Source organism: Sceloporus undulatus, chromosome 3, assembly GCF_019175285.1.
Source record: "Sceloporus undulatus isolate JIND9_A2432 ecotype Alabama chromosome 3, SceUnd_v1.1, whole genome shotgun sequence".
Taxonomy (NCBI): domain Eukaryota; kingdom Metazoa; phylum Chordata; class Lepidosauria; order Squamata; family Phrynosomatidae; genus Sceloporus; species Sceloporus undulatus.
In genome coordinates, this window is record NC_056524.1 from 34,208,373 (window position 1) to 34,232,987 (window position 24,615).

A 24,615-nucleotide genomic window follows, 5' to 3' on the forward strand; every position below is an offset into this window, starting at 1 on the left:
TAGCATTATAAGTTTTTGTTTTGAAGCTGGAGTCTATACATTCCTATTAATTGCCACAAATTGCTTCTGACACCATGATTCTGGTCCAAAACACAATGCAGAAATAATCAAGTTTGAGACCGCTTTTACTGCCCTGGCTCAATACTGGGGAATTCTAGGAACTGTAGTTTTGGGAAATATTTAGCCTTCTCTGTCAGAGAGCTCTGGTGCCACAATAAACTACAATTCCCAGGATTCTCTAGCACTGAGCCAGGGTAGTTAAAGCGGTCTCAAACTGGATTATTTCTGCAGTGTGTTTTGGAACTCTGACTCCACAGCCCTGGTGATTACCACATAGCCTAAGTTCTGGCTTTTTGGTGCTTGGTTCAGAGATCATTCCCATTTGCATCCCTATGGCTCCCTGTTGCCTTTTGTGTCTTCTGTGTTGTCTGCTCCCTAGAGGAATGTCCCAGATATAATACCTATTTAAAACCCCTAGATGCCCACTGATAAACAAATGGGTTCTATATAAACACACAGGTTTTGTAGGCACCTATCAACCAGAAAAAAACACAATATGAAAAGTGAAAAATTTAGGTAACATTTAAAATATGGATTCTGTATCCATGGATTTAACCATTCATAGCTTGAAAATATATATTTTAAAAAATCCAAAAAGCAAAGCTTGATCTTACCATTTTATATAAGGGTCACCATTTTACTTTGCCATTGTTTATAGCAGGCCATGAACATCTACGGATTTTGGTATCCATAGACTCAAACACCAAGGGCAGATACAAAGACAATACCAGTTTGCATAAGTATTGACTTCAACCTGATTGACTACATTAACTGTGACTAATAATTGGATTTAGGCTTGAGTACTCTTAAGTTAACTGGAAAAAAATAAGGTGTATGTATTTCAAGCTGTCTGTCAACTTGTAGCCACCCAATGAATGTCATAGCCTTTGCTTAACAAGGAATACTCAGGGGTGGTTTTCTATTGCCTTCCTTTGCAATATAGCTTACAGTACCTAGTTTTCCCCGCTGATCCCCTTTCCAAGTACTAACCAGGACTGTCTCAGCTTAGCTTTTAAGATCAGATGGGATCTGGTGCCTTCATACATTCCAAAAATCTGCCAATATGGAGAGGATAAACTGAGAAAGCTCTGTCTCATAGTACTAGAATGTCATTGCACTAATGAGGATAGTAGGTCCAAGATAAATGAGATGCCTTATTACAGTATGGGGTACACTGCCATTACGTTTTGTGGTTGCTGCTAATGTTGTTGTAATCTAACCTCTGTGCTCTGTGATTAAAAGTATTCTATGATCTCTGACCCCAGTGATAGTTACAGTCCATTGAGGGTTAGTGTTGTGGCTATATTTTAATATTCCCTGTGAAAATTCAGATGTGTCTTCCTCCATGAAAGAAAATTTGACTTTCTCCAAATGAGGTTAGCTGACTGAAAATCTCATCATGTTACTTCTGCTTCACTGCATCATGGTTTGCTGAAAATGGCATGGGACATTACATTGGCTAGGACATAAAAGTATCCTAGTTTCAAAATGCAATAGATTTTTGAAGCATTTTTGTTACATAGAGTTTATTCTTGTTTAAAAGGCAATAAAGAAAAGCTATATATGGCAAGTTGCTGAAATTTGGATAATTTTTTATAACTGTGCAGACAGTCGCAATTCAGGTCTACTGTATATACTCATGTATAAGTCTAGAAATTTTAGTAAAAAAATTGACCCCAAAAACCTGAGTTGACTTTTCCATAGGTCAATGTAAGTGCTGTACTTTACGTCCTATTAAAAAAGGAAACATGCCGTGGTAAAAAGCAAGAGCTTACCCCACTCTGAACCTGGGGAGCAGATGGATAGGAGCAGGCATTATTGTTGATGTTGTTTTGCTGCTGGCTGGGTTAAATACATTTGCTTTCCACAACTGACTGTGAGCAGACCTTTCCTTTGAAGAAGGAGTTTGTGTTGCTGCTGAATACTCAAAGTGCTTTGAGTGTCTACCACTGCAAAAACATCCAACCCCATCCTCTTTTGCTTATACAGTAACTGGATAGAGGCCCTGGACATACTGATCCCTTTGAAGCTCAGTGCAGCTGTGGGGGTATGCCTGTTCCCCCAAGTCCTCAGCTAGAGAGGAAAGCTGGTGCTCCAGTTCTTGCTGTCTCTAGAAGGCAATGAAAGGGAAATGTGGATGCCTCATAAAGGGCCTTTTAACTCGCCTAATAACCATAAGCAATCCTTTCTGAACAGGGAGACTTCATGCTAAAGCAGTTTCCAGGCCGTTTTCTCTTAAGGCAGCTGCACCTTTTACAACAAATGAAAACAGCTTATTAGAGCTCACTTCACATTTCCCCCTATAATAGCCTCCAGGCAAGGAAAAGTTATCAGACAGGAAAAAAATCTGTCAAACCTGAGGCAGTACTTAGAGCACAAACCAACCAAGGGCCTCATAGTGATTATCTTGATTATTTCTTTCTTTCGTTTATATGCCGCCTTAATTTATTCAATACACAGAAAAGAATACAAATAGCTTCTGAGGTGAAGTGTCTTAGAGTTAAATCAAAATTGAACTGAACCTGCCCAGTTGTTTACATACACATGCTGGAGTATATGCTGAAAATTAGGGTTTCTAAGGTCCAAAACACTGCAGAAATAATCCAGTTTGACACTGCTTTAACTGCCCTGGCTCAATCCTAGGGAAGCCTGGGAACTGTAGTTTTGTGCACCTTCTCTGTCAAAGAGCTCTGGGGCCACAATAAACTACAACTCCCAGGATTCCCTAGCACTGAGCCAGGGCAGCTAAAGCAGCCTCAAACTGGATTATTTCTGCAGTGTGTTCTGGACCTAAGTTACCACCTTTCACCTTTGGGTAATTTCTAGTCATATTTCTTCTGTGCAGAAGTGTAGGGAGATGGCTTATCAGTGATCATTTGATACTAATTCTTCATTAGTTGCTTTGGCAGGGACGTAGCTAGGATTTTAGGAAGGGGGGGGGGTCCAGACTAAGTGCCACCATTATAATGGGGCTTGAGTGTGGCGGCGCAGCAGCACACACCATTCATTTTTCTAGTGGAAGGGGGGGTCCGGACCCCCAGATCCCCCCCCCCTGGCTACATCCCTGGCTTTGGCTTCCTATTTGTTTCCAAGCCTGATTTAAAGTGTTATTGCTGGTGTTTAACATTATACCATTCCAGACCCTTAGCCCAGACCCTAATTTGCCAAAAGCTAGTATCATATTTGTGCACATTGTCTACAACTGGTTCTTTTCCCCCCTGATGACATGTGGATTGGCATTAGTCAACAAACCATCCATCACTTTTAAGTAGCTCTGCCCTTAGCAATCTTCAGAGGCCTTCCTCATTGTATTCCTGTTGAGAGACAGTAGGCAAGTACTAAACAAGAGAGAGAACCTCAGTTGTAGGACCTTTTTGTTGCCCTTCTCAAAATCCCCAGCACCTACAGTGATTTATTTCCAAATCCAAAGGCTCCATCCACTAGCATTTCATATTTTATGGCTGTCTTTATATACCTTCCTGAGCTGCTTGATTTTTTTATTGTGCTGGATTTAATTTAACTGTATTTTTAAATTTAATTTTTGCAACCTGCTCCTAAAACTGTTGTTGTTTGGTAGATTATGTATGTATTGTGTGTGTGTTCCCAGGCATCGCATAATTGTCGCTTACTATCTGATGTTCTGTTGTTGGCTGTTTATCGATCCATTTCCTGTATTGCTATGTACTGTATATGCATTATCCTACTTGTGAGTATGTATTTTCCCTGGATAATGATTAACCTTCCATTTTGAAGCCAAGCCCTCCCTTCAGTCCATCTGCCTTGGTCCAGGCCTCGGAGGTTGAGAGGAACTGCTGGACCTCTTACCCTTTCCCGTCACCACTCCCTTCTCCTTCTGTGTTATGTCTTTTTAGATTGTAAGCCTGAGGGCAGGGAACCGTCTAACTAAAAGGATTGCATGTACAGCGCTGTGTAAATTTACAGCGCTTCATAAATAAAGGTTAATAATAATAATAATAAAGTGTATAAAAACACTATATATAAAACATTAACTGCCATCACAGCATCCTGTCTCAACCTAAGGCTTCTAAATGTTGGAATAGAGTCTTACCATACCTCACTCTCAGTAGTGCTGGCTGTGGATGGTATGTATTGTAGACAAATTAACAGACACCTGGAGGCTGTAGTAGACTGGGAAAGGTTGCTTTATGGATACAAAATATTGTCAGATTTAAAAAGTGATGTGATGCAGGTGTATGCATCAAGTGAGGTGGAAGAGGAAAGTTTCTGAATTAGCATGATGCAGTTGCAGAGGTGTGGAAAATCATAAAATGTTTCATGTACCTCCTATGGAAATGTATTTATGCCTCTATTTTATGTTGTATTATTAGATTAAGAGCTGTAGCATAATGTGAGAAGGTCTGGAAAATGTGATAAGCAACACACTTCATATTTTCCCCATGCCACCATTGGCCAGTTTCTCTCTGTGTGGAGGAGGATGGTATTATCATGGGGAAGGAGTACAGTGGCTGCATCCTCACTGCAGAAATAATTCAGTTGGACATCACTTTAACTGCTATGGCTCAATGCTAAGGAATACTGGGAATTGTAGTTTTGTGAGACATTTCGCCTTTTCTGTTAGAGAACTCTGGTGCCATGACAAACTACAATTCCCAGAATTCCATAGCATCGAGCCATGGCAAGTTTGAATGTCAAGTATATGGATAGATTTAAAAAACATTTTTTTTAAAAAAATCTGCTATGAATGTGGATTTGGGTAAGCTTTGTGGTGTCTTAATTTGAACCATAGCTCTTTAATTTGTGGATTAATGGTATTGATTTAGCAAAACTTCTTTGAATCCCAGGATAGGTTCGCCTTAGGGTCACCAGAAGTCATTGGAAATGACTTAAAGGCACACAATAACAACAACAATCTGACATAGCATTTGAAAGTTTACCTATGGCAGGGGTAAGTAACTGCAGAGAGAGTGGGGATGTTTTTCACCAGTGCATCTGCCCGTTGGGCTGCACTGGCAAACCTAACACAACTGGAAGTGACATGTCTTCATTTCTACTTTCATTTGAAGCCAATTTTTTGTGCAATTTTAAAAGGTTTGGGGATATATGGGAGCTTGAGGGGATGTTGGGGCTGTACTGACCCATTTTGATCCCCCCAGCAAAAATGATTTTGGGTCTCTGGGATTGGAAGGATTCAGGGTTACTTCAGAAGCTGTATGTTGAGACCTGGAGGCCAGTATGCATTCTGTGGGCCTCAGTTTTCCCATTCTGGGACTATGACTAGGGTCCTGAATATCAAGGGATTTTGTACAAATAGAAATCAATTCATTCCACCTGCCCATCCTCCCCCATCTCTTATGATGATTGGTTGCACCCCAGGAAAAGCCTCAGATGTGTTGAGGGGAAGTGGCTAACTTTGAACAGACTGTTCTTGCATCAAGTGTCTCCACCTAAACTTTATTAATTCTCTTCTCCTCACTCCACACTCTGTAGTGCCACATTGTTAAAATTTAACTCCAGCCATATTCTAGAATCTAGATTTTTCTTGAATGTCCATCAGGAAAAGCTTTTCAGAAGGGCATAGGAACTGTAACTGAAGGCCTGTCAATTTTGTTTTGGGATTAAAGTTTATGTACATCAAGTTCTTGGAAAACTCAAACAAGTGTAAAATTGTTGTTTAGGTTAAGAGCCTACATGGAACTCATCTTTATGACAGTTTCAATGACAAATTATGGTGTACATTGATGTTTTATGCCCACATGAAAGAAAATAGCTATCTGCAAGCTAAACATCTTAGGTAAACGATAATGCTGGTTTTGTCAGCACTTTCCAAATCTAATTGCAGTTTTCCTGTTCTCTCTAGAGTGCCTTTGAATCATCCCATATTGTCCTGGCCTTTCTTATTATTTCCTGATAAGGCTTTTTTCACCTTTTCCAGTTTTTGGGACTAATCTTGTCCCCTTCTTCTTTTGGTAACACAAATTCATTTCTCTCTCTCATTATTATTATTATAGGTTCATAGCTATTGTGCAAATACAAAACTCTGTTACCCTCCCAAGTTTTAAGAGCTTTGGGGGGAAGGCTTTCTCTCAGTTCCACCACCATCACAGGCGCAGTTGGTGAGGACAAGGGAAAAACCCTTGTTAGTCTGCTCCCAAATTGTGGAACTATCTTCCATGGGAGGCCTGGTTAGCCCCCTCCCTTCTCTCTTAGTGCCGGTAGGTTAACACCTTTTTATACAGGCAATCCTTTGATTGATTTTTAATCATGTGGAAGAAAAGTGGTGTGATGCGCTGTGTTTTTTATCTTGAATGTTTTTAATTATGTAACTTTTAACTATCAGCTTTTTCTTTTTAAAATTTTTTTTACATTTTTTTAGAACATGTAATACAACATTTTAGCTAACTATTTTAAATTATTATAAGCCATCTTGGGACACCATTAGGCTTAGTGATTAAGATGCCAATTCTGACAATCATAAGATTGGAAGGTTGGCATTTTGAGGCTTCTGCCAGCTTGGCAGTTAAAAAGCAATAGCAAGCAGCTAAAGCAGATAGATAGGTACTACTTATGTGGGAAGCTAAACAGCGTTCAGTGCAGTCACGCTGGCCATATAACCATCGGAGTCGTCTTTGGACAACGCTGGCTCTTCGGTTAAGTAACGGGAATGAGCACTTCTCCCTGCAGTAAGTTACGACTAGACAGTCATGTCAAGGGGAAACCCTTACCTTTACTTAAGCCATCTTGGATTCCTTGGTGGAAGAAAGGTGGGGATAACAATTGAATAAATGAAATAAATATGTAATAGCAAAAAGCATATATTACTGATTTTCTGTGTGCTACACTGATTGGCTTATTTGCATATAGCAATGTGGAACATAATTGCAGTTTCAAACAGGAACTCTTTGGCTGTGATCAGTAAGTGTCTGCCACCAATATAATTCACATTATATTGAACTGGATACACATTTTATGATATGATAGAGAGGTGTGCAGAAAGTGATTATTTAGGTAAGATTTATGGTGACAACAGATCTGTTGCTGTCAGATCTCTAGAACCAGCACTATTTCTAGGGAATAGAAGTATTTGTGTGCAGCTGCAAAGAAAGAGAGAAACTTCCCTCCTTCTTGCCATCCAGATCTGCTTTTTAAAAGCCATATTTTTCCAAATATGTCTTACTTCTCGTGACACAGACATACTGGAAATAATAATAATAATAAGTTTATTTTGTATAGCGTATACCATTACAAAAAGTAGTTCATATAAAAAACATATAAACATACTGGAAATAAAATACAGTCGACGCTCCACATTTGTGACTTTGACCTTTGCAGTTTTGATTATTTGCAGATTTGATTAACATGTTATCTCTAGGAATCTCCAGGTCCTCCAGTGCAGTTCTGCCAGAAGTTCACCACAGAGTTGAGGAGGACTTAGAGATTACTAGAGAAAACAGTTCTGTAGGCATTTGTAGGTCCTCCAGTATGATTCAGTGATCACCTTTTGGCAGATGTTGACCATAGAGTTGCTCTGGAAGACCTAGAGATTTCTAGAGAGGTGTTCTCTCAGGTTAAAAAAAATAGTAGGTTTTTTTTAAATTGTGATTTCCCCATTCTCACAGGAGTCCTGTACCTCTAACACCAGCGAATCAGGAGTATAAAACTGTAGCATAAAACTAGGTGTAGTATAAAACAAGGTGGGGTCAGGAAGTATGGTTGGGACAATTCATATCCCTGCTCCAGTGCCTAACTCCTCTGTGGTTTTAGTCTCTCTTTCTCCTGCTTTCTAGGAACTCAGTGTGATTGGAGTTGGATGTGCCAGTTGAGGTTATCTAGTTGCTCTATTAGAGTTTATAGTTGTAGGACCACCAAGTTGGAACATTTTAGAAAAGTCAAATCGTAATGTGTATGGAATGCCGATACCAACTCTATTAGGTCAGAAACATAAACGTATTTTTGCAATTGGTAAGTATCTTTGATAGTTTGCTGTGGAAGACTAGGATTTTCTGTGCAGAAGGTTCTTCATACTTAAGCAGAAGAAGTTCAAAAAAAGAGCTTGTAGGTGAGGATACCCAGATTGTTGTCACAGCTATTGAATCTCCTTTTGGCCTAAGTAGATTTTTTCATACTTACCTGCTGCATTATGATATTCAACAGTCATAAACTCTGATTAGAGACAAGAGAGTTTTGTCACACTGAGGGTGTGTGTGTGTCTGTCTGTCAATCCAGTTCATACCATCTGGACCTGAATATGTAACCAGATACACCTGAATGTGGAAATAGGTGGACTTTTGTTATTAAACAAGTAAACTTTTGCAAAAGGAAAGAACAGTGACATGCGCATATCTCAAATGCTGCAGATATATACATTGAGAAAAACGTACAGTTCTAAAATGCACTCAGATAGGCTTTATTATTATTATTATTAACCTTTATTTATGAAGCGCTGTAAATTTACACAACGCTGTACATACAATCTTTTTAGTTAGACGGTTCCCTGCCCTCAGGCTTACAATCTAAAAAGACATGACACAGAAGGAGAAGGGGGTGGTGACGGGAAAGGGTAAGAGGTCCAGCAGTTCCTCTCAACCTCCGAGGCCTGGATTAGTGCCTATCCTGTGGTTGAGGAGATCTATGGTGGGATGAGCTTGATGGTAGAAAAATAAGAATCTTGATGGTATCTAGCTTGATTGAAAACTGATTACTAATTCAAATACGCAATATAGACAGTATTTGGATAGCTCAAGGAACTAGGATAACATAACCTTATTTCTTTACAAGACTTTGGGCCGATAAAGACAGGCCAAAATAAATCTGGTTCAGGTCACTTTGGAGGCATGCTCTTTCAATGATGCATATGTCCTAAGAGGCCAGAAGCTGCATCAAAGCTGCACTCTAGTCCTAAGGACTGGAGCATGGCTTTGGTGCGGCTTCCATACTCTTAGGACACATGCTTAATTGAAAGAGCATACCTCCAAAGTGACCCGAAGCAGCTTTATTTTGGCCTGTCTGTACCGGCCCAATGGTACCAGCGTGGATAAATCAGTGATGATCAGATGTAACAGAACATTATATCATTTTAAATTAATAGTGATTTTCATTGTCTTGTATTGCCTGTATTTATTTACCTTTTTGTTTTTCTCATTTTTAAGAATCTGAAAGAAATATTTTGAAGTTAAGTATTTGAAGTTGATGTGAGCCTTAAGGAATCCCAGGATACATTCCTTTATACATGTTACTACTAAGAAGGTTTCACTTCTTGGAGAGGGAATGTGGTTGACTTCAGCTGGCTAGTAATTTACAACCTTAGAAGAATAAGAACAGCAATTGATTAAACATTCAAAGCTTACCTGAAGGCTATATGACTAATTAGTCTACCTTTGTGAATGTCGTGACTGCCAAGCCACAAACTGGTAACCTTTTCTGTTTGTTCTGTGGTACTTGTATTATTGCTCCACTGATTTGAAGAAAGACTTTTTTAGATATTCTGAGCTGGTGAAAGAGAACAGTTCAAGAACATTTTTGAAGTCACATTAATCTTCAGTACTAGTCAGTAGTATTGAAAATAATGTGCCAGTTTTTTGCACCATTTTTGTATGCAGGTACGAGTGTATACCTGTATACACAGTCTCATCCAGACTGTCCCAAAACTTGTATTTACAGGGTTTGAGACGTTTTTGAGCCTGTGGGAATTGTAATGTATTTCAAGGTTTAAAATTTAGAATACAAAATTAGTCATGTTCACATGAGGCAGAACATTTCTTCTGAGTATAGGCACACCCCAGTTAACAAAGCCTCTGACAAATAAACTTTTTAATAGTGTCATTTTATAGCCACCAGTTCCCTTTTCTTCCTCATCCTCTGTCTAGCTGAAAGTTTAAAGCAGTGTTGGCATTAGGAAAAGGGTGAATGACAGCTGGAGAAATACTTCGTGCTGGGTTGCAACAGCAATGAACAATGCAATAAAGCTGTGCAAGAATGGGATTCTACTCTAATCTATCTTTCTGTGGCTTTGGGTGCCTTGCCTACAAGAGGCAAGGTAAATAGCAGCTGTCTTCAAAATCTCTTGCTGAGAATTTGTGAACAGCAAAGCAGAGAGAAAGGGGGAAGCAGATAAACTTACTGCAGCACCTACACACAGTATGTTAAAAACAACAACACAGAACCTAGAAATTTGACCACCAACATGAAAAGCATGAGACAAGTACAGGTTAGTGAAAGGAAGAAAAAAAAAGTCTCTAGATGCATTTAGGAAGAAACTTTCAGGCTGTCTCTAGAAAGTTCAGCATCATTTTGCAAGATTCACCTGACCTGATCATTTCATTTCACATGTACATATTGTTAGTTTTGGGTAAAAGGTTTGCTGAGATATGTTGAGTTTCTGTTCTAGTTTCTGATGCAAGAACCCATACCTTGGCTTTCCATGTTATTTCTTCCTCTGGTACCAAATTTTCTGTTCATTACATAATGACCAGGAACACGTTGATTTTGTTAACTGAGGTATACCTGCATTTGCCATACCTACCTTTTTTGCAAAATAACTAACATGAAAATACGTTGACTGTTATTTCTAGCTGAAATAAACAGTTTATTTCATGCACACAATTAGGAAATTGATATAAACTGAGAAGAAAGACATATGGCTTCATTTATTTATTGAAAGGACAAGATGTTGTGCTTTTTTACGTCAGTAACTAAATTGTCTGCTGAGAGAAATGTCCCTCAGAGAAGGGACATTCTTTGTGTCAGCAGCTCTGTAAACCACTAGATCATATCACTTCAGTGCTATAGTGATCATGGCAAGCAAATCCCCAAACTTGATGCATCATTTACTGGTTTTTGTATCCACTTTCCTGCTGCAATAGTAGCAGCAATGGTGGTGTATTGGTTATTCTGTCAAATGATGCCAACATGTATTAGGTCATTGGTCAGCAGAACCTTTCTGGTTCTGAGATGGTGAAAAAGTGATCCCACCACATTTCATCTAGTGTGGTAATATAGTTCAGCTAATGCTGTCATCATACTATAACAAAGATGGTTTTCCCATGGTGTGCAAGTCTGCTTGATCAGGTAAATGTCTCTTCAGAGGATATGATATCTTTTCATTGCACTGGTGTTATTATTATTATTAACCTTTATTTATAAAACGCTGTAAATTTACACAGCGCTGTACATACAACACTTTCATGCCATATTTTCCTGATTTACTCCAGCATATACTGTGGAATGAGCATTTACCTCTGCCAGCCATTCATCAATGATTAGATTCATCCCTGGTGTGTACCATGTTCAAAACTGCTCAAAAGGCATACTTTATGCCTTGAAAGCCAGCCAGTTTATCTATTGACTCTGCACATTGCTCTTGTTTTTCTGATATTGAATCTCAAGTATCTTTTGAATTCACAAAATGTCTTCAGGCTCATCATTGCTGTGAAGTGGCAGTGTGCTAGGTCTTGTTGCTGCAGTTCCTTCAAAGCTTCATGTTATTGACAGGAGAAATAGGCCAGAATATGTCTTCCACTCAATGATGTGTAGCAGCCAAAGACAAACAACACCCTCAAATTCTTCTGCCTTCCTTCCGCAGTCCACCAGTCCCTATCTGGTAGATGAAGATGAGGGCTTCTCTCTTTTCCCAAAAGTGGGGCTATGGAGCTGGTACACCAAACCCTTGACTCCAGTTGCCTTTGGGGCATTTGGGCAAGAAATAAGCATCTGTAGTTAGTAGTAAAAAATAATGGAACCAGTGTCTAGCACATGGAGTGGGGGGAGAATTGCCAGTATCCAGCATTAGGCAACCTGAAAAGCAGGTTGAAAAATATATGGTGGGATATTCTCTTCTTAGATTTGTTTGTTTGTTTTAATTCTGATGATATGACTGAAGCAGTGTTTCCATGTTGGCAATATTTTTCTTTCTCTTTCCCACTTGTCCATCTCATTACCTTGCTTAGTACTTCAGAACATTCACTGCTTTGATTTGTCTTATGTAAGTGTTTGCCAGTTGCATTACAGAAACTCTATAGTTATTGCCTGTGCAGTTGCTAGACAGTGATGTGGATTTTCCAGAAAATTTTCACTTGGACATGTCAAAATGGAGCATGCTCTATTTTTGTATGTATGTTTGATTTCTGAGAGCCAGCATGGTGTAGTTGTTGGAGGGTTGGACTAGATCACTGAGAAGCCAGGATTTGAATTCCTGCTTGGCCACTGGGTGACCTTGGGCACATCATATTCTCTCATCCTTAGAGGAAGGCAAGGGCAAACTCCCTCGGAACAAATTCTCCCCAAAAAACTCTGTGATAGACAACATAAATTAGAAACAGCCTATAAGTGTTCGTGTTGGAAATTTGTTGGGTAGATGGGAAGCATACACCTTCTGGTGTAAATGGTATATTCATAAAAATATGGAACTGTGAAACTGCCTCCCCTGCCCAGTAACATCAGGGCCAGCTGTGCGGCGGAGGAGGAGCCCAGGAGGCTTATAGGCTACCTGTGACTCTTCTTGGAACACCAAGCCCAGCAGCGTTCTTGGAGGTCTACTGACTCTGGAACTGCCTCCCCTGCCCTGGCCCCCTGGGAGCAGACCCACAGCTGACTTTGGGAGGCTCAGAGACCGGTGAGTTCCACCTGGGCTTTTGCACCCTATTCCATCTGGGCTCCTTTTATGAATTCTGAATTTGTTATAGTTGTTTTTTTAATGTAATTGGGACAAATTGTATTTTATACTGTTGCTAAGGTATTTGGATTATGATGTATTGTATTCCTATATTTTTTCCCCTGGGTATTATGTTTTGCCTTTAATTCGTATAATATTGTTTTGATTTGAATTTGCATTGAGAGACTGGGAAAGGGATAATTTATGAACTCCATTTAGTTGTAATATTTGTTTTTTGTTTGATTGCTACCTTATTTATATTTTTTTGTTGTTTTTGTATTGGTTAGGGGATTGGGAACGGGTTAATTTGTATCTTATTGTAATTTTTTGTATTGTATCTTTTTACTGTTGCTAGCCGCCCGGATTACCAGTGATTGGGCGGAATACAAATACAGTACATCTATATTATTATATTCAAAAAGCAACACTTTTTATGAAAACAATTTTTATTAGAATAATTAGTAAATTGATACGGCATGGACTATCTTTACATTGTTTATTTAAATTTAAAGGATAAAGCCAGTTAATGGTCATACTAGCTTTACCATATGTAATGCCCATTTTTAGAGATCTTCTGGGGGGGGAGGTCCTCCTCTCTGCCCCAGAGACAACATGGGGGAGGGCCTTCTCTGTGGCTGCTCCTATTCTCTAGAACATCTTTGACATCTTCTGTACTACCTTTCCATGGGCAGATGAAGGCCTTTTTATTCCAGTAGACCTTTGAGAATTAATTTTAAGGGGGAAAAGGTTTGTATAATTTGCTGGACTTTTGAATTTTTAAAAATGTTTTATGTTTTTATTGGTTTTAACCTTTATATGGTGTGAATTTTAACTATGTTTGTTTTAACTTCTCTAAGCTAACCAGAGTCCCACACTGGGAAAAAGATGGGATAAAATAAATGTAGTAGTAGTAGTGATACTAGCAGTAGTAGTAGTAATCTGTTTGCAATATGTTGTGGTTGTTATCTATTCCCATTAATTCTCTTTCACTCAAGTCACAGGGTAGCTTCAGTTTCTCTTGTATGATTTAGTTCGATTTCAGATTGAGATGGTTTGGCATTCATTCACTATTACTAATGAATGTGATGAAACAATTTCTTTTAGAAATGAGAAAAATTCTGTGAAAAATCAAGCCACTGGAATATTTTCATTTTGGAAGATTTTCACCCCATATCACAATCACGTATACACTCAGTTATAATAAGGAGACCTTGGTCTGTGGAATTTATCATTAGCTCAAATAGAGGAGTGGTCTCTGTCCTACGTATACAAAGATAGCAAAGGTAATAGGTCAACAGAGACAAGTTTTATGGAAACTGAATATTGTTTATTATTCATACACACATAAGACAATCATACACTCACACAATCATCCAAGAATTTAGGAATACAGTCCGTCCTCGCCTTACGCGGGGGATCCGTTCTGGATCCCTCCGCGTAAGGCGAATTCCGCCTATGCTCGAGCCCCATTGGAAACAATGGGGCTCGTGCATGGTGGCGCGGGCGCGCGCGGGGCACAACGGGTGCGTGCGCCCATTCAATTGAATGGGACGCGCCGCCCCTTCTGCCCCGCGCGCGCCCCGCAGCTTGAGCGTGTATGCTCAAGGCCGCGTATGGCGCGCCCGCGTATGGCGCGGGCGCACTGTATAGTAAGTTAGTGTTGGATAGAAGGACAAGGCCTTCTAATGGGAATATTCACCTGTTTGGCTGGTGCTCCGGGTCCAGATTGATGAAGACTCAGCAACACGGAGGGGAAGGAAGGGGTGGGCGGGGAGTGGATTGGAACTATATCAGAACCAGACAGACTGCCTGATCCTAGCGTAAAACAGTGACAAAGTTTTGAGGGACCTTAAATAGGCAAAATCTTGCCTCAGGCAAAGAGTTGTTTTCCACATTTCAAAGCAAAACCAAATCTACATATTAAAGACTGCTTGATCTATAGATAGTCTCCAAGGTGAGAATGGTTCTGGCCTGACAAAGCATCCTGGCTATAAATCTGCCCCAAAGGTGTGAATGACTCTTTTCTGTTGGCAGCTCCTATCTGAGCCCTTTGATCTATGTTTCATTAGCATACATGACCTGCCTGTCTTGCAGTGATGGAGAACTCTATGTCATGTATCCCATCAGGCACTCTGCATAGGGTCATCAGAAGAAAAATCATCCACATTTAGGATTTTAAGGCTCCAATGCTGGTAACACGGTACATATCACTCCTGTGGTCTTGGTAGTGCCTTGGCATCATAGCAGATCCAGTTGGCAGGCCCCAAAGTTATTCTGCCATTATTCCACCTGGTTGGCCATCGCCATAGATACTTGGGTACTTATCATAATCGGTTTGGGTTGCGCCATAGAATTCTCAAGTATTCCTCCTGTTGGCATATTCCCTTCCGCCCCGTTCTGAGAGACGAGATTACTGTGGTGTTTCAAAACTATGTGGTGAAAAAGGTTCTAACACAGAACATCAAGGGTGACCATTTCTCTTGTATTTCACCATTCTGAAGAGAGATGGACGCCTACATCCAATATTAGACATTTGTGTATTCCTGCATCAGTTAATGAAAGATTGATGATCACACTGTATTTCTGCCTTTCCTTTGTGAGGGTGACTGGTTTGCTTCCATAGACCTTCAGGATGCATACTTCCATATCAGAATTTGCCCACATTTTTAAGTTCCTCTGTTTTGCTATCGAACTGGATCTGTACCAATAGAAGGTCCTGACATGGGGCTCTATGGCAGCATTGGTGATCTCTTTCCACAGGACCCAAGGGGTTCAAATTTGCTCTTGCTTTGATGACTGGTTCAGGTGGCATCCTGCAAGCACAAACTCTATACAGACATTCACCAGGCTCTCTTTCTCCTCCAGGATCTGGGTTTCAATGTCAACCCAAGAAGTCAATCTTAGAGCCAACAAGAGGGATTGATTTCAGTGGTGCAACTTTGGACTCAATAGCAGCTAGAGCATTCCCTCCATTTGATAGGGCAGTACTATTTTGCCATATTCTGCCCTATCAAGCCATAGAAGTCAGCAAGGACTTTCCAGAAACTTCTTGGCCTCATGACTGTAACAACAGCTGCCACCTACTTGTCATGTCTCAAGTTGTGCCCTTTGCAACACTGATTCACTGTGATCTATAAAATCTTTGATGTGGCATGTCGTCCAGTCTTCCTCAACCTTCTCGTCTTGACACCACTGATGCATTGATGATGGCATGGGGTAATAATAATAATAATAATAATAATAATAATAGGTTTTATTTATATACCGCCCAATCACTGGGAATCCGAGCGGTTTACAATAGAGGGGATAACAGACAGTTCCCTGCCCACAGGCTTACAATCTAAAAGACACGACACAAAAGGAGAAGGGAATGGTGAGGTTGGGAGGGAATAAGGTCCAGCATTCTTCTCTCCCTCTGAGGCCTGGACCAAGGCAGATGGACCGGAGGGAGGGCTCTTCTTCTTCTTCAGGCTAGCCCCTGATGGTACTGGGCTAGCCTTCTCTCTCCCTCAGAGGCCGAACGATGACAGTTGGGGAGGGAGGAGCCTCCTTCTTCAGGCTAGCCCCTGATGGTACTGAGCCAGCCTTCTCTCTCCCTCAGAGGCCGAAAGATGACAGTTGCATGTTGCAGCTGTGTGATGGTTCAGGGTCACTGATCCAGATACAAGGCAACCCAACATATCAACACATTGGAACTTTTAGCACTGTTCAACGCCTTCCAAGCATGCAAGAAGTTACTGAGAGGGAGAGTAGGCCAAGCTACATCAGACAGCACTATCACAATTTGCTATATCAACAAGCAAGGAAGTACTCATTCCACAGTCCTGTTCAATTTTGCCATTCATTGTTGGACCTGGTTTATCATAAGGGGTATCTACCCTGTATCTATTTACTTAGCAGACAAAGACAGTGTGTATGCAGCCACACAGGTGTCCTTGATCACAAATGGTCCCTCTCTCTTTCTGAATGTTCCAGTCGATCACTGCATCATGGGGTATTCCTCAAGTTGATCTGTTTGTTGTGATGGCCAACAGTAAATGCATACTCTTTTGCTCCAGAACAAGTGTGGGAGAATGACTCTCTCAGGAACATATTACTATTCAATTATTTGGGATATCTTTTGTCAGTGTTGAGAATAATGCCTTGAATTCATTGCAGATGTAAGCTGTTTTATAGGCCTCCAGGAAAGATTCCGCCAGAAATTCTTACAGTTAAAAATGGAAACACTTTTGTACATTTGCCACTTCTCATTCTGAAGACAGCTCCCCGGGTCTGTGTCATGCATTTTTCTGCTGCATCTGAAAGCGCAAAGATTATCCTTCTCATTGTTGAAAATATGCCTCAGTATCTCAGTCTATGGACACCTTATTTACCAGTAGGACAATTAAAAGGTTCATTAAGGGCTTATCACATCTTTGCCCAAATGTGTCACCTCCAACAACCCCATGGTTGCTTTCTTTAGTTCTCTTGTGATTTATGAAATCAACCCTTTGAATCTCTGGCATCAATAGATGAATGTCTTCTCTCAATGAAAGTGGTCTTTCTTGTGGCAGTTACTTCTGCACACCGTGTGGGTGAGCTGGCAGCTCTTACATGAAATGAGCCATTCTTGGTTTCCTATTGTGATAAGGTCTTTCTACATCCTGATATCACCTTCTTACCTAAAGTTGTTTCCCAGTTTCCTATTACTGAGGACATACTTTTCCTGACATTTTATCCAAAACTGTCCACTTTCTTTGGCGAGGATGTTAACACTCATTGGACATGCACAGGGCATTAGCTTTTTATATTGAACATACAGCTTCTTTTCATTTGTCTAACCATCTCTTCATTTGCTATGGCAATACTAAGAAAGGTCTCTGCACAGCGCCTTTCAGAATGGGCCCTAGAGACTATTTGTCTACCTTGTGACCTGATGCACCAGCTAGTTCCAGAAAGTCTCAAAGCCCACTCCACTAGAGCCGTAGCTGCTTCTGAGGTGCTCTTGTGAGCACAAGAGCTCAGTACCACTACCAACTTTTGCAACTCAATACTACCTTGGCAAGGAAATACTAGAATATGGTTACTAGTAGTGTCTGTTGTGCTTTAGACCGCAAAACTGGGAAAAATGATGATATCTAAAGGATTTCTGTATTCTGTACTGTTGTAACAGTAATTGTTCCTTAACTTGAACTGAAATCCCTCCATCCTCAAATTTCCATAAAATTGTCTATGCTCAACCTACTGCCATATTATAATCTTTGTCAGTGTTTTCCCCGGTAAACTTATGTCTTATTTTTCTCTTGCCTCCCTTCTGAACTCCAGTGTTGGTTGCACAGCAAGATTAAATCTGTGTCAGGTTATGGTTTTACTTGCTGGTTTACCAGCCACTCACACCATTTGTGATCTTGTGGCAAGCTACTATGCATTTTAAATTTTTTAACAGCCCAGTCATAATATATTATAGACCAAACAGATAAATATATTGTGTGTTCATATTATTTTGCATCACTGGAATTTTCCTTTACCAAGTTGGAGAAAACGAAAATCTCCATTTGTCAAAACTGTGGTTTGTGTTGTTCTTTACTCAGGTGCTGGCTACTAATAGGTGCAAGACTTGGGACCAGTGCAGACCAGTATGAAAAGCCGGCTTCTAGCCAGCTTGGGGGCATGGCCTTGCCCGGTTGCCCACATGGCAGTTGCTTTCTGGGCACTCGGTGCAGTGTTTAGATGCCGTACACCACCAGAGTGCTGCACACCAACCTAGCTTTTTGCCAGCGCAAAAAGGAGTGGCATTTTGCTGTTTCTTTTTGGGCTGGTAAAAAGGTGGATTGGGGCATGGTGTGTTATTGCTGTGGCCCCAATACAGCTTTTTGAGGGGCAGCTTGAAGCTGTCCCTTCGCAGCGGTTTGTTCTGCCCCTTAGTGGTATGAGAGGGAGCCCTGGTGGCACAGTGGTTAAATGCCACAAGGTTGTGAACTCAATACCAGCCAGGGGCTCATGATCGACTCACCCTGGCACCCTTCTGAGGTCGCTAAAATGAGTACCCAGATTACACATTGTAAACCACTTAGGGAGTGCTTAAGTGTACTGATAAGCGGTATAGATGTATACTTGCTATTGTTATTTCTATTAGTTAGGCACTTCAACTGTTACATTATTCTGGTTATTACTGTGTTTACAACTTCAGTTAAAATATAGCTCTTTATGTACTAATGTATTGTGTTTTTTGAGGTACCTGAGTAATTTGAATATATTTTCCTAGAAAGTGAGCCTCTTGGTGTGTGTGTGTGTGTGTGTGTGTGTGTATAAAACAGATCTATATATGCCAAAAGGAAAAAACATATTATGGAATACCCTGACTGTAGATATTTCCCCCACTATGTAAAATGTATGAGAATAATCTAATTTTTTATTTAACATGTTGCTTTTGAGATTACATTTGGGATCCTCTGATAAAATGGAAAAAAAAGGTCCTTGAGATGAAAAGGCAGCCACTGAATTGAGATTTTATTAAAGTTTGTTGCTGGAGTGTAACATATTTGACCCTGCTAGTTTTAGTCATTTAGAAAGGCTTTTCACAATAAACCAATGGCAAGTGTTGAAAGGGATGTTTGTAGACACACACAAATTCAAAGCGTACATAAGTGTTTCCACTTTAATTGTATCCCTGCCAGTTGCACGGTGGCCTTGTGCACATTATATTTTGCTGTGAGACAAAGAGACTTAACGTTTTATAGACCTCAGTGAAATAAAACAGGATTTCAGTTCAAAAAATAAAATAAAATTGGCAACAGTTTAGAAAAAAAATGCAGTTCACTCCAATAGAATTGGAAAACCAGTGAGTCCAGAGTGCAGGAGATTCTTCATTTTCAGTTCAAGATGTTGCCATTTGGTAAAGAATATAACACATTTGGGTGTCGAATAGACACAAAGGATATGTGTTTTTTAAAGTAAACCATTAGATGTCTGTCCGAACGTTACAGAGAGTAGTAAGCAGGATAGATAAACTGCTATAATATGTTGCAGGTATCAGCTATGATGCAACAGCTTATTCAGCCAGGGCAATTGCAGAAGTAGTAATAGGACTGCGGTCATTATAGCTGAAACATGGGGAGGATGATTTTAATGCTAAAGCATGTTTAGCTAGCAAATGTAGGTCCCCATGAGACCTACATTTTTTGAGGGGTGTGCTTGTGGGTTTTGACTCAGGCATCATGGAGATGATAAGGACTCCTATGTTATATCTCTTCCCAAACACTTGTAGTTTTTGCTGCATGAGGTAATGTATGAAATTGGGGCATCTGCATTGAACAAACATCAGAGCCCATTGGTTGTGCTGATGCATGGAGCTAGTTTATAACTTGGTGGCTCTGTAGTAGTAATTGTGCATAGATCATTTGAGTTCACGGATGCCTTAAGAAATGGGATGGAGTGTTTAAATCACTTCAGTGTTGATTTTAAGGAGATAGTGATACATCCTTAATTTGCTTTCCATTGTTATTTTGGCCTAAATCCATTGCTGCATTAGTGCTTCAGCTCTACACAGTCATCTAGAAAAGGTTTTGGGAGGGCATGGAGGGAGCAGGAGGGAGGGGAAATTGCACCCTTCTACTTGTCTCACTGGTAGGGGTCCAGAACTAGATTGTGCCCCAAGTTTACTCCACTTTTATTTCTCCCAGTTTCTTTTTCTTAGATAGCTTTTATATTGTTGCTCTCTTTTAATTGTGGTATTCCAAAAGCGTACAGTTCAGAGTGTTATTTTGTAGCATTCGACATGCTTGGTGAAAATGTAGAGCTCAACTAGAATGTCAAAAAAGTCTGTATGCCTTATGGTTAGATTTACTATAAGCATCTCTGCATAAAGCATCTCCGTCTTTGATGGAGGATTTGGCTGTTTTCCTTTCCCTTTCTTTTCCTAAGGCATTACTTTTGCAGTTATTTAGGAACAAATGCAACAATGTATCTTGGGAGCTATCCTCTTTCTTCAGTCTTTTTATATAAACATACAGATGGATACATGATATCTAACCTAAAAAAACTCCTCCTTTCTCCTTGCAAATAGTTTTATATGGAACAACTATATGATTAGACTTTTTTTTACATAATCCCAGTTGATATATTTTCTAATATGATTATATGTTTTCTCAGTTTGTAAAGATTTATAACATTTAGATATCATCTAACCCCATGGGATGTAATTGCTCCTATGGGAAGAGAGTTGAGAAAGGATTCATTATTGTGCCTCTTCCTTCTGATTCAGTTGCACATATGCCCTTCTGTGCCAGCTGGGAAGCCAGTACATCCACACTGGACTGTTATTTCCTGGAAGTCACTATATCCACACTGGGCTACAGATCACTCTTTTAGAAGTAATGTTGTCAGGGGATGGCATGGGAGGGAGGAATTATACATTCCTCTGGTATAATTCATTCAGTCCTCTGGTGCATTCATTCAGGAACATTTATTCCTAGGAATATATAGTGTCAGAGGTTTGCATAGATCTTTATTTCTAAGAGATATACTGTAATAAAGTACGTGCATATTGGTTTGAACGTTAGATTACCATTCTGGAGATGAAGGTTTGATTCCCTGCTGGGCCATGAAACCCACTGGGTGACCTTGGGCAAGTCACATGCTCTTAGCCTCATGCGAAGGCAATGGCAAACCTCCTCTGGACAGATCTTGCCAAGAAAACCCCATGATAGGTTCAGTTTAGGGTTGTCATAAGTTGGAAGTGGCTTGGAGGCACACAACACACAAAGAGAAATATTAACTTTTCCCTCAAAGTTTATGGTATCTTGAGGTATTTATATTTTGACCTTAACACCAATTGCCCTATATATGTGTAGCCAGGTAGCTAAAGTTACATTGAACTACTCTGAGATAAATAATTTTTTCATCTTTATCCTCTAAATTGGATGACAACCAATGAGGGAGCACAATGCAGTTTAGGGGAAGTTTGCTAAGAACAAGTCAAACATGACACAAAGAGTTAGGCCTAACGAGTGGGTAATAAACAAAACAAGTTTCATTTATATACCGCTTCATACTGCCTAAGCAGTGTCTAAGCAGTTTACAACTGTAAGCTAATTTGCCCCCAACAATCTGGATACTCATTTTAGCGACCTCGGAAGGATGCAAGCCTGAGTCAAGCTTGAGCCCTTTTGCTGGTCTTGAACTCGCAACCTTGTGCTTTTGAGTTAGTGGCTGCAGTACAGGCATTTAACCACTGCCACCAGGGCTCCTATAATAGACTTGTAGACAAAGAGTATAACACTTTTTATAAATCAGAGGCAAGTAGAAAAATAGGTACCACTTAGGTGGGAAGGTGGCAGTGTTTGGTGCAGTCATGCTGGCCATTTGCCCCAGGTCAGCTGATGGGAAAGTGTTTAGTACAGTCATGCTGGCCACATGACCACTAGAGTAGCCCCAATGCTGGCTCTCTGGCTTAGTAATGGAGATGAGCACCACCCCCTACATTTGGGTACTACTAGACATTTGTGTCAAGGGACTACCTTACCTTTACCTAGTAGAATATATAACAGAAATACCCTGCTGGGTCAGTGCAGTTTATTGGGTTCTAAAATATCCAATAATGATGTTTGTCTTTAAAACATCTGCAGTTATTTATGTTTTGTCCTGCATTTTTAAGAATCACATCAAAAATGTTTTTCTGCTAAACTCTACATGGAGAATTTCTCTAATGTAGTCTTTAACATCTAGAATTGTAAAGGTCAAGGCTATTAGTTTTGAACCAACATTGCCACATAATTAAAACATTTTTTCAAAGATAGGAAAAAGAATCTTGTAAGTTTTATGCTATTTTGGGGATAACTCCAGTTTTAGTCCCAACTAGAGCAAACCTATTGAAGTGAATTGGTCTTGTTAACACGGATTTTAACATTGATAAGCAGAGAGTCTCTTTTAGTTGGATTCAGCCCTTTGTATGTTGTGCTTCAAGAAGAAATAATTTCCAATATGGAAAGATCGTAGCCTGTTTTCCCTGAGGTATACCTCTGGCAAGACCGTCTTCCTAATGGGCAGGTTAACTTGCTCAAAAAAAGAGAGAGCCTGTTTTGGATTATTAACAGATGTGGCACAATTGCAACTAGGATGTGTAAGGAAAAGAAATGATTCAGGTAGAAACACATGCATGCAGCTGTTCAATTAATGCCTTATTTATAAAACCAGCTACGTTTAAGGTCTTGTAATAATAACAATAACATCCGAAGTTTATTAATACAGTACATTAATTCATTTTTTTTCTTGTAGGTTTAAATTAGCATCATGGCTCATTCCAAGACAAGAGCCAATGATGGAAAAATCACTTATCCCCCAGGAGTTAAAGAAATATCTGATAAAATTTCTAAAGAAGAAATGGTGCGGCGGCTAAAAGTGAGTAACAGTTTAAAAAAAATATTTGAAGTCCAATATTTGGACAGCTTAGTGTTTGTACTCCCTTCTGTACAGCTGCCATAACCTTTTATTTGCTCCCTACAAATAAAAATAGATCTTTAGGGGATGGGCTGCAGATGTGGGATGTATTGAGAACTTCAGATCTGTCATAAAGAGTGGATGGTTACGCAAGTGCATGATAGCTCCTCTTTTTCCTTTGTGTGATGCAAAGGTGTCATAGTGAATTGTGACAGCTTGGACAAAGAGATGTGAAGGCATCGAAAAAGTAGGAAAAAAACACACACCCTTTCCCCCAAAGCCCCTTTCCCTAGAAAAACGAGGTATGAAGTTTTTTAAAAAAAATGTGAATGCAGTGTAAGATGTTCACATATTTACCCTCCCAACATTATTTCTAAAAATTCTGAAAGATTTCCCAGCAGAAAAGGGAGAAACATCTTTCTTTGGGTTGCTCTTCCCACTCGGTACAATAGGTCTTTCAGGTAAGACCAACATTGTTATTTTCTAAGATAACTAGATATGTCTGTGAATCATTTTAACTATAAAAATAAAAGAAAGCCCTTAGAAAGGATGAACATGTAGGAATGCTTTTTTTTTTAAAAAAACGAACTCCCTGGTGATCCTTAAATGAAATTTACATGATGGGCCCGAACAGACAGACCAAAATAAAGCTTCTTCACTTTGCAAGTGTGCTGTTTAAATGACACATGTATCTTAAAAGGCCAGAAGCTGCGCCAAAGCTGTGCTGCAGTCCTTTGGACTGGAGCGAGGCTTTCGCACGGCTTCTGGCCTTTAGGATGCATGCATCATTTAAACAGTATATCTCCACAGTGACCCAAAGCAGCTTTATTTTGGCCTGTCTGTTTGGGCTTGATATATCCAGTATAGTATTGGATTTAGTTTCTGCTTACTGCTATTGAAATCTCTGCTCATGTATAAAGTCACTGGTTAACTATAAGTTAATTCCTGTCTTGTTTTACTATACCACACAGGACTATTGTTAGGCTTCAACTCCTAACTTCTGAGCAACTTTGAGAAAAGGGATAATAAACTGTTATAAGTGTACGGTATATATTAGAAATCTAATTCCACCCCTTCACCACTCTATACTGCATGTTTTTCACTGTTCCATTTTCTTTTTGATTGTGGAAGAGTAGAAATCTTGGTGAGAGTCAGCGTGATGTAATGATTTGAGTGGTCTACAGTTGGACTACAACTGAGACCACGGTTTGACTCCTCACTCAACCATGGTAACCCACTGGGTTACCTTGGGCAAGTCACACACTCTCAGCTTCAGAGAAAGGTGAAGGCAGACCTTAGGGTTGCCCTAAGTTGGAAACAACTTGAAGGCACACAAAACCAATAATAAATCTTGGTCCACTTCAACAAAGCCAGTATTGCGGCTTCGCAAAGCAGAGGTTGGCAATGCACAGCTCTCCAGATGCTAATAATAATAATAATAAACAATGAATTTTATTTATATCCCGCCTCTTCCTATAGGATCAAGACAGCTTACAATCACAATAAGATAC

General features: G+C 39.9%; 1 protein-coding gene across 1 annotated transcript in view; it reads left to right on the forward strand.

Annotated features, from left to right (window-relative positions):
- PDS5B (PDS5 cohesin associated factor B) overlaps nucleotides 1–24,615 on the forward strand; it is a 136,081-nt gene that overhangs the window by 12,215 nt on the left and 99,251 nt on the right. The window contains 1 exon segment of the mRNA XM_042457262.1: nucleotides 22,943–23,065. Within this exon segment, the coding sequence (XP_042313196.1) occupies nucleotides 22,958–23,065 (108 nt within the window). The 5' untranslated portion in view covers nucleotides 22,943–22,957.